This window comes from Phocoena phocoena, chromosome 13, assembly GCF_963924675.1.
Source record: "Phocoena phocoena chromosome 13, mPhoPho1.1, whole genome shotgun sequence".
Lineage (NCBI taxonomy): Eukaryota > Metazoa > Chordata > Mammalia > Artiodactyla > Phocoenidae > Phocoena > Phocoena phocoena.
In genome coordinates, this window is record NC_089231.1 from 12,755,509 (window position 1) to 12,766,100 (window position 10,592).

Here is a 10,592-nt window from a genome sequence, read left to right on the forward strand (position 1 = left end):
CTTCAAGCTTTAATTAATAAGGTGTTTGCTTTCTGATTGAGAGTACAGCTTGTATTTTAACTAACAAGATAATATTCTTTAAAAATAATATTTTCTCCCCTGGCCTTAAATACATTTAAACACCTGAAATGGTTGCCGATCCGTTGTCTCCACACGGGGGTCTAATGGGCGCCTAAGACTTAACATTTACAAAACGAAACTTGCGATTCCCTCTCCTTCCCCCCTTATTATTTTCCATCTCATTACCCGGCGCCTACCATTCCCCCAGCTGCTCAGGCTGGAAACCGCGAGGCCAGCCTTGATTCCTCCTCTCACACCACACATCCAGCTGACACGCACATCCTCTGGGCTCTGTTCTCAGAATTTATCCCAAATCCGACCTTTTTTTTAACGGCACATATCACTACCATCCCAGCAGTGAGAACCGGTGATGTTTTTGCCTGAACTTCTCTCATGGTCTTCAGCCTGGTCTGCCTGCTCCTTTTCTTACCCAGCTGGGGTCTGTTCTTCATAAAGTAGCTAGTGATCCTTTTAAAGCCCAAGTCAGGTCTTGTCACTCCCCTGGTCAAACCCCTCCTGTGTAAAAAAAAAAGCCAAAAAACAAAACTGAAAAAAAAAACCCAAAAGATCAAAACCTCCTGTTCAGCACAGTCCTGTAGAATGTTCTAGAATGGTGGAAATGGTCCTGCACGCTCCTGTATGGAAGTCACATTGTGGCTGTTGAACACTTGCAGTGCAGCTAGTGGGACCAAGACACTGGATTTCTAATTTTATTTCATTTTAAGTCATTTAAAGTTAGAATTAAATAGCACATGTTGGTGTTGGCTGTATATCAAAGAGTGCAGCTCCCCTAGCTCCCAGCGTGCCTGGAATAGAATCCAGAGGCCTCGAGCCTTTTGGGTCCCACACTGTCTGGACCTCGGCCACCTGTCCACAGCATTTTCTCCTCTCCTTGGCCTTAGCCACACCAGAGCCCTGTCTGTTCCTTGAGCTTGCCTGGCCTGTTCGTACCTGCAGGCTTTGCTCTTGCCATCCTCTCTCAGGATATTCAAATGGATCTTCCTCCTGTGTTTCTTTCCATCTCTGTGCAGCCTTCATCTTGGAGAGGACTTCCCTGACCCTCTGTTATCTCAAGTATCCCTCCCGTGAGATGTGAATCCTCTTCCCTGGCCTTATTTTTCTCTAGAGCGTTCATCACCTCTGGACACTAACATTAATACAGCGACTGTCAGTCATCCTGAGCTGAATGCCAGCTCTGCACTTTGTTCAGATGGACCTGCCTTGACACGTGGTGGGCACTCTCTGAGCAAACAAAGTGGGGGAGAAAGGAATCAATCAGAACTTATCCCCTTGAACTGGGTATTGATGTGTTTTCCGCTCTTTTATAGTGATGCTTACTAAGTGTGAATCTGAACAGCATAAAAATGGGCACTTATGCTCCATGGGCTGTATATCTGCAACAAGATGTTTATGATTTAGAAGCTTTTTCTTCTATGCATTTCTCTTTGGCGCTGCCTCTTAAAAATTACTACTATTTCAAAGAAGTAAATTTAAGCCAAATGAGTAAGGGGAATCTGCTAAGCAGATTTGCAACATTTGGTAAGTGGTCTTTTAGGCAGAAGCCAAAGCTGACAAAGGACGGTGATTTCCCTGTGAAGATTTGATTCTGTTGTTAAATTGGGGTTTTTTGTGTTTCCTCCACTAAAATGTCAGGCTGACTTCTTTGGGTAAATAAAATTCTACCTTGATCTGCGGGTCCCGTAGGGGGCGCCGTAGTGCCTTTAAATCTCCTGAGTATCTGGCCATACATGGTTATGTTAGCCTGGGGGTCTGGAAGAATCAATGGTGGCACCTTCAAAAGGGCTTTTCTGTGACAAAGTGAGAGAGTGGCATGGACATATATACACTACCAAACGTAAAATAGCTAGCTAGTGGGAAGCAGCCGCATAGCACAGGGAGATCAGCTTGGTGCTTTCTGACCACCTAGAGGGATGGGATAGGGAGGGTGGGAGGGAGGGAGACGCAAGAGAGAAGAGATATGGGCATATATGTTTATGTATAGCTGACTCACTTTGTTATAAAGCAGAAACTAACACACCATTGTAAAGCAATTATACTCCAATAAAGATGTTTTAAAAAAAAGGGCTTTTCTGTTAATTTAGGTTCATCAAGAAACACTTGACTTTTATGAGCACTGTGCTATTCTATTTTAAGAAAATATGTTCTGTTTTTTATTTTATTTTATTTTTTCAAGCCTACATGGTAAATAAAATTTATTGTTTCATGCCATTTAAGGCTTAAGTTTTGAAACTTCTAACTGAAACTCCCTTCTAAAGAATTTTTGAGCACATGTGTTGCATGTCGCTCCAAAGAAGAGTTTTTAAAAATGAAAATAAAGACAGGGCAAGGTATTTTTTTTCATTTTTTAAACTTAAGCTCTGATGGTCCTCATTGGAACTGAGACACATCCCACAGAGAGTAGCTGGGGTCTTCTTGTCTTGCTTCAGCTACTGGGCTGAATTTTATACAGTAACCAGTAATCAGTAAACTGATTAGAAATCTAGATAGAGATAATTCTAAAAACAGGAATCAGTTCAAAGGCAGAAAACTGGAATTATGTATAGATTTGGGGAGGAGGGCTGTAAAATTATTTTTTAACTCGGTGGGCAGTAATGGTATGTCTATTTTTTTCACCTTTAGCCTTTGGAGACTCGTCTTATTTCAGAGACCACATCTGTTTGCAAACCAGAACAAGTGGCCAAACAAATTGTTAAAGATGCCATAGTAAGTAAAAACCTTGTTTCCTTTTATTAATAGTTAACAGTACTGTATTTCCAAAAAGATATTTTTCTCAGGGCTTATTTCAAAATATAAATTATTGGGGTTTTGCGGTGAGTTAAATTCATCATATCTAATATTAGATTGTACTTTTCTTCCCTTGTTGATTCCATGTTGATTAGTAGGTTCTGGAAACTAGTACTATATCTTAATCTTAGGAACGATTGATCAGTCTGAGAACTTCGGTTCTTTGAAAGGAAAATGAGACTTAACCTGTGATGTGTAAACGGTATGTACTATATACTGTATGCGGCATGTTGTCCTCTTCTTTCCTGCAGTATTTTCAGTTTTAGATTATTTTAGGTGTCTTACTGCCAGATGTGTTGATGAAGGATGTTTCTTTCACCTTCCTGCTTCCCAGTATCCTTTTCCCAAATGTTTACTAATAAGAAAGTGCCACAAGCCCACTGGGCCATCATCCTGTCAACTCAGCTAATGCACTTCCAGGCTACCGAGTTTATTCTGAGTCAGAAATGGTATTTTTAGAAACCAGGTGCTATCTGTAGGACAGCGTATGTGCCGCAAGCTTTTTGGCAACATTCCCGTTAACCCCCATGCAGAAAAGTATACACGTACAGGGGATGTCTGTAAACCTTAGGACCCATTGAATTTAGGAAATTTGGGGACGATTGAATGAGAAGCGTCAGGAGGCTGGGCCTTGGCCTGGAAGGAACGTCCATGCCGTTGCATGTTCAGGCTGAGCCGAGCAGAATACAGGAAGCATCGAAGGCTATTAAAATATCTGCAGAAGTGGGGAGAACTTTGCCCTGATTGTGTTCAAAGGCATAGAAAGAGGGCACCAGCGGATTGGGCGGACTTTGTTTTTCCTGCTTATCTCAAGTCAAAGCAAACACACTCCATGTTTTTAATGATCCGAAGCAGCTCTTCGTATTTTGGCAGGATTCATTTAATCTGGTGGTTCTCACGCTTTTTCATTTCTTGACTCTAAAGTTGTCGACAACCCCAGAGAACTTTTGTTTCCATGGGTGATATATTTGCCGTATCACAAATTGAAACTGCGTCATTTAAAAAATATGTATTCATTTAAAATAACAATGGTAAATCCATTATATTTTAATGAGCATTTTTTTATAACAAAAATTATTTTTCAAAACAAAATTTAGTGAGAAGGGTGGTGGTGTTTTACATTTCACTGGTTCTTTAATGTCTGTGTTAATAGAGGACAGCTGGATCCTCATAGCTTCTGCATTCGGTCTGCTGTAACATGTCATTTTGAATGAAGGATATAAAGTAGATCTGGCCTTACGGAGACGTATAGTTGGAAGGGGAAGGAATATGTTATAGGCTTCTCAAATAATGGTGCACATTCTTATTTATTTTTGGGGAGGGACATAAAACCTAAACTGGATGAATAGTAGTTTCTTAAAGGTTAGTTGCAATGTGAAATTGAAACTCTATCAATGAACTTCTTGTTCTCTGTTACGTGTTGCATTGGTCTGCCTTGCACTTTGAATGTTTTGTACCCATTCATGGTTTTGTAACATCATGCATTAGTCATTTGGAAAATATGGATTCCTTGAGTTATCAAAAAAATGACATTCATTACTATCACTGCTGATCTTATTATAAAAGTCTTTCTGTATTGGGAAGCTGACAGTCTCAAAATGGCAGATATACATTTTCCCAATTCTTAATTTTTCCTTGAAATCTCAGATTTGAACATTGATCACAAAAGCTGCCAGTTTTCCTTGAAGCGACAGTCCTTTCATTCATTTTCTGCGAAGTATCTTCCGGATACCCGTGTTTGAATAACCACAGATTGTCCGTCCATGGTTCTTGCATGTAAAAATAGTGTTCTGCAGAAAAAGCAGGACCTTTCCTGACTACGGTTGGAGGAGGGCTCTTCTTCAAGGCATCTGTCCCCTTCCATGTGGATTTGTCACAGAATATTAAGACATGTCCTCAAGTGTTGAGATTTAACGAAACGATTAATTTTACCGCTTTATCAAGGGCATTTTTAAGCAAAACTGACATTTAAAAATTTTTTGGAGATTTAAACAATTTCTGTTTTCTTTGTGTATTTATTTATCACTGCAAGTGTGTGTGGCAGTGGAGAGGCACCACCAGTGTGGTCTGTGCTAATGAGACAGCAGTTTTGCCTGTCAGTGCAAGTGTCACTGGGTGAAAAAGGCATTTAACGTCTTAGTATCATCATGACAGTCGTGTTGTCCTCGGGGAAGGGTCTCAGGACACTCAGGGTCCATGGATCCACATTTTGAGAAGTGGCTGTTCAGCCATCCCAGCCCATCTGCTGAGGCCACGTTCGGCTCTGAGCTGCGACATGTGCTTTGTTACCCTCTCCTCCTACCTGAAGTGAACAGACACACGTCATTGTTTCCAACGTGACTGAGTTGATTCCTTCCCATGTCGCTACTATTGCCTCTGTCTTTTCTTTTCCTTCTGTTTTAGCAAGGAAATTTCAACAGTTCCATCGGCTCAGATGGGTACATGCTCTCGTCCCTGACCTGTGGAATGGCTCCGGTAACTTCCATCACTGAAGGGCTCCAGCAGGTGAGCTGAGCTGTGCCTAGGCCTCCGGACAGATGGACACACAGACAGACAACAGGCGCCTCTCAGTGAACCTCAATGAGAAAAGGCTAAAGGAAGACATAGCCACTTTACATGAGGATGTGAAGAATTTTTATTGAAGTATCAACTTTTTTCTTCCTTTACCTGGGAGAAGTAAAAAGGAAGTAGGTTAAAGCTGTAACTTGAGGAATTTAGTCTGGGAAGAAGACTTTCATGCTGGGTACTGTGGATATAGAGAGAAAACACTGTCTCTGCTATTGGGGTGTTAATCTGGGTTCTCCTCTGAGAATCACTCATCTTCTGTGTTTGAAAAATGGAAATCTCTGTCACTAGGGGGATGGGGTGGACTTGCCTGAAAGTCCTGGAATATTAGACTGGAACAATTTCCTGTGGGTCAGGCCACAGAAGCTTAGGGAGATAAGTCAGGGATTCAACGCAATCCCTGCCCTCACGGAAATTATAGTTCATCCAGAACACACACAAAAGTTAACTGCTCCTTGATGAGCTGGGTGCCGTGTTTGCTACTGGAGCATCAGAGGTAAGGCAACCTCTCTGACCTCAGGGGGCTTGCAGTCTAGAGGGAGAGACTGATAAGAATGGTGAGGCCAGTGCAGTACAGTGTAATGAGAGTTACAACAGAGGAATTGCTCTAGAAAGACCAAGCCGAGGCTGACGGAGGGTAGGAGGAGGGCAGGGAGGGGTGGGAAGGCCACTGAGCAGGGGCTGCCCCCACTAGTGGGCAGTCTACGACAAAGCGCTACGCTAAATGTGTAGTCGGCGTGCAGTCGACCACATCCAGATGGAAAGTCCCCGGGACTTAGGTGTTGATTTTCCTCCCTCTTCTCTTCTCACTGTGATTCTCTCTTAAGAGTAGATGCTAGGGACTTCCCTGGCTGTCTAGTGGTTAAGACTCTGCTCTTCCGCTGCAGGGGGTGCGGGTTCGATCCCCGGTCGGGGAACTAAGATCCCGCGTGCCGTGCGGCCAGGAAAAGAAAAAAAGAACGAGCCACTACATTTCTTTTAGATGTTTTCCCTGGGCTGTGACTTTACGTCTGAAGTTCAACAAGTCCACAGGAAGACTTTATAGTATTTTCCCCAGCATCCTGCCCCCTGCCTTCTGTCAGCAGTTCTGTATTCCCTGCCCCCGTGATCAGTGTTCACGTTCACTTCCGAGACCAACCAGAAATGGGCGTGTCATTGCCCACCCAGCTTCTCCTGCCCCTCACATCGGGGCAGCTCTTGTCTGCCCGCCCTCTCGTCTGGGTCGGCCCACTTTCCTGGCCCTGTCACTGCTTGTGCACCTCAGACCAGGACACTCCGTGCCTGAGGCTCTGTGCGCCAGAGGTTGTGAACCGGGGAGCCACGCGCCTGTGAAACGTTCTGTTTGGTCCATCTGGTATGAGCCTGCGTGTGGAAATAGAATAGTTTCAAAATTAGATTTACGTTCAAAGTCAAGATTTTGGACTTTTCTTGGAGACCCAGCAGCCCAGGGTCTGCATTCTCACCTGGCATCACCGGCTGGCACGGATGCACAGGACACAGACTCCCAGCCCCTGTGGCGCGGCCCTCTGACCTCCGGCCCTGTCACCCCCTCTTCCTTCTCCTCTTGCCCCTCCTCTTCTTTCTGCCACTTTGTCATTGTCCCTCCATCCCCACTTTCCTTTGACCAACTTCCAACCTTCCCTTCAAGGCCTCACCTTAAACGTTGCTTTTTCCAGAAATCTCCATGACTGGGTGAAATGCCTTGGACTCACCCCTATTTTAGCCTCTGATTATGCTGTAGTATAATTGCTTTATTTTGTGTTTTTTTTTTTTTCATTCCCTTAAGTTAAAAAAAAAATTTTGACTTCATTTATTTATTTTGCGGTACACGGGCCTCTCACTGCTGTGGCCTCTCCCGTTGCGGAGCACAGGCTCCGGACGCGCAGGCTCAGCGGCAATGGCTCACGGGCCCAGCCGCTCCGCGGCATGTGGGATCTTCCCGGACCGGGGCACGAACCCGTGTCCCCTGCATCAGCAGGCGGACTCCCAACCACTGCGCCACCAGGGAAGCCCTGACTTTATTTTTTAGAGCAGTTTTAGGGTTATAGAAAATGTGAGCGGGAATTAGTGAGTTGCTGCAGACCCTCTCTTCCCCTCCCCCCTCCCTATTATTAACATCTTGCCTTAGTGTGGCCGCACTGTTACAATTGATGAGCCAGTATTGATACATTATTACCAACTGAAGTCCATAGTTTGCACTAGGGTTTATTCATGGCGTTATCCATCCATCCTGTGGGTTTTGACAAATGTAGAATGACATGTATCTACCATTGCAGTGTCATACAGACTATTCTCTGCCCTGACGTTCCCCTATGTCCACCTGTTCATCCCCCACCCCCCTTCTGAACCCCTGGCAACCCTTGATCTTTTTACTGTCTCCAGAGTTTTCCTTTTCCAGCTTCCCTTTGGTTTTTACATTTTTCAAAATTATCCTTGCGCACACTTCAGAGAATCAAATTGTTTTTAAGACTCATTATGAGAAACAGCAAACCCTCACCCCATATCCCAAGTTTCACCTTTCTCAGGAGCAGTCAGGCTGTCCTCTTAGCTGGACCTTCTGACCTTCACCTCCTTATCTCTAGGCAGATACTTACGTGGCCGCTTCCACTTGATTTCTCAGTTCTGGATCAGGTACTAGCTCCCCTCTGAAGGATGAGGATGGAGCTCTCCTTTTTCCACCCTGTCCCACCTGCTCACACCCGCCTCTCCTCCGTCCCCACCCTCCCTTTTTAGTGATATTGTGATTTTGGTTAGATCTGTATTGAGATAACCATCCTTAGGGCTATTTAAATGCTCTTCACAGCTGAGCTATGTAATGCACAGAACTAATTTTCCTTTCTTATACAACCTTTTGTTTTCCCTGAAACTATTGTTGGCCTTTTTAATGTATTATTTCTGTGTATTATTCCTAATGACTGTCTTCATCTCCTCTCAGAAATACCAGATACTCTGTCAGCTTCACCACTGGAAGGAATGCCTCCTGGTGCCTTCTGACCTGCCTGTCAGGAGTGGCTGCCCCCAGTCAGGTGCTTAGCTGACCCCGGCCTCCCCTTCACGGTCATCCTGGGGGACCCGTCTGCCTCTCTTGGGTATTGGGTCCCCTGCCTTCTGCGTCACAGGACATTGCCTTTCTTTGTTGACACCGCTCTCTTTGGCTGTTTACCTCTCCTGGTAGCTTCCTAAAAAAAGCGTGCTGGGGAGGCAAATTTTTTGAGGCTTTGTGTATCTGAAACTATTTCTCTTTAAAATTTCCACTTACAGGTGTTGTAGTGAGAGTTCTTTAGTGGAAAGAGTGAAAATTAATGGATATGGTTAATTGCTGTCTTAACCCTGAAATAGTAATTGCCCTTTTTCAGTTGGTTGTCTGCCCTGGTATGGAGTGTGCTGGTGGAGGCTGGCACTGGGCTTTCTCACCACAGTGCTCTCAGCACCTAGTGTAGGGTCTGCCTTATGATCAGAACATAAACCTTAAACCAAAAAGCCTTGATTATAGCTTGGATATTTGAGGCGCTGTGCTGGATCTACCCTAGCTCAGAGAACCCCAAGACTACTAAGAATCCCTATTTTGTTCTTTGTATAATTTGCATATATTAACTGGACAAATGTTTTGTCGTTACCTGTCTGGCAGGCCCTGTGCTGTGCAGTGGCTCAGAGCAGACAACTTCTGTTCTCCGTGTTCTGCTGGCACTTACAAATTTTTCATTATACATACTCATCCTTGGAGCAGATTGGAAGATGCGTCTTAGAAACTATTTATCAGAGACATATCCTAAAATCCCTTGAAATGGATGATTGCGTCGTCCTGTTGCATGAGCTCAAAGGTCTCTTTGTCTTGCAGGTAGTCACCATGGGCCTTTTCCGTACGATTGCTTTGTTTTACCTTGGAAGCTTCGACAGTATAGTTCGTCGCTGCATGATGCAGAGAGCGAAATCTGAAATTGCAGACAAAACTGCCTAATCCTTATCCCTTGGAAAAAGACTTTCTAAGTAATTTGACCAGCTTGCTGCTAAACGGGACGCAGTTTTTGGCCTGCAGACATTCATGTCTTGCTTTCGAATCTGTGAGATTGGACCAGTGCTCTTCAGAAACCTGGCTGCAAGCAGGGGGATAGACGTTCAACTCCAGAGAATATTATTAATACTATGCAAATTTGGAGCAGGAGACCACTTGATTCTCCGAGGCGGAGAAGTGATGGTAAGGGAATTCATAGCGTGTGAGCAGGGTAAATGACAGGATTCCAGAGTGATCACTGAAAATTTTTTTCTATTTATTCTTTTTTTTCCCTGGTAGAGATCAAGTCCAGAAATGTACTTTCCAAGCACTTTTTTTAAGCTTTCGTGAGAGGCAGTTTATGGGTTCCTGGGGCCTTTTTCTTTTCTTTTTTCTTTTTTTTCTTTTTAACTTGGTGTATTTTATTCCAGATGCATTTTATACATTGCCGCTGTGTCTGAGTGCATAGTAACGTCCCTCACTTACTCTGTTGCTGGTGGACTCTCGTGGCTTCTCTCTCTTTGATCCCATAAAACTACAAGGGGGATGGGAGAGGGCAATGCAGTGGAACAAAGGAGATAAATATTTTCCAGTTGGAAAAAATAATGCTTTCTTGTCTTCTTTAGACTCAAATGCTTAGGGCACTGTTCATTTTTCATTTACTGGGAAAGGCAGGCTCCTAAAATGTTTTCTGAAGAGAAGTCAAATCTTAGAAGCTTAAAAGTTTACAATTTCTTCAATAGCCATGATGACCTGAAGCTCACCCATGCCATTGTAGTGTCTTATTCTTCCCATGTCTTCCTTTCCAATTTTGCTTATACTGCTGTAATATTTTTGTAAAAAAAAAGAGAAGACCAGTTTTTTTTGACTTGACTTTTTAAATTAATTAATGAATTTATTAAAGCAAATGAAAAAATCAGAAAGCGTGACCTTTGTCTCCTCGTAGCATATATGTAGCTTTTAAGAAAGGCTGATGATAGCATGTTTCAGTTTTATTCATTAAGAAAAAAAATGTAGGACGACAAGGCCGATGTTGAAGATACTCGTTTTTGAAATAAAATGATCACCCTGTTCTTTCTATGACTCTCCCACTGACCCTGAGAACATCCTCTCTGTACCACATGTTAAGAAAGCCCAGCCATCACTCTCACCGTAGAGACCTGGAAATCCT

The 10,592-nt window shown here is 43.6% G+C and overlaps 1 protein-coding gene across 1 annotated transcript in view; it reads left to right on the forward strand.

Annotated features, from left to right (window-relative positions):
- The window catches only part of KDSR (3-ketodihydrosphingosine reductase), a 36,131-nt gene extending 25,727 nt beyond the window's left edge, over positions 1–10,404 (forward strand). Inside the window, exons 8-10 of the mRNA XM_065890111.1 lie at positions 2,701–2,784; positions 5,269–5,370; positions 9,269–10,404. Of these exons, the coding sequence (XP_065746183.1) occupies positions 2,701–2,784; positions 5,269–5,370; positions 9,269–9,388 (306 nt within the window). The 3' untranslated portion in view covers positions 9,389–10,404. The remainder of the gene's footprint in view (positions 1–2,700; positions 2,785–5,268; positions 5,371–9,268) is intronic.
- Positions 10,405–10,592: the final 188 nt, after the last annotated feature.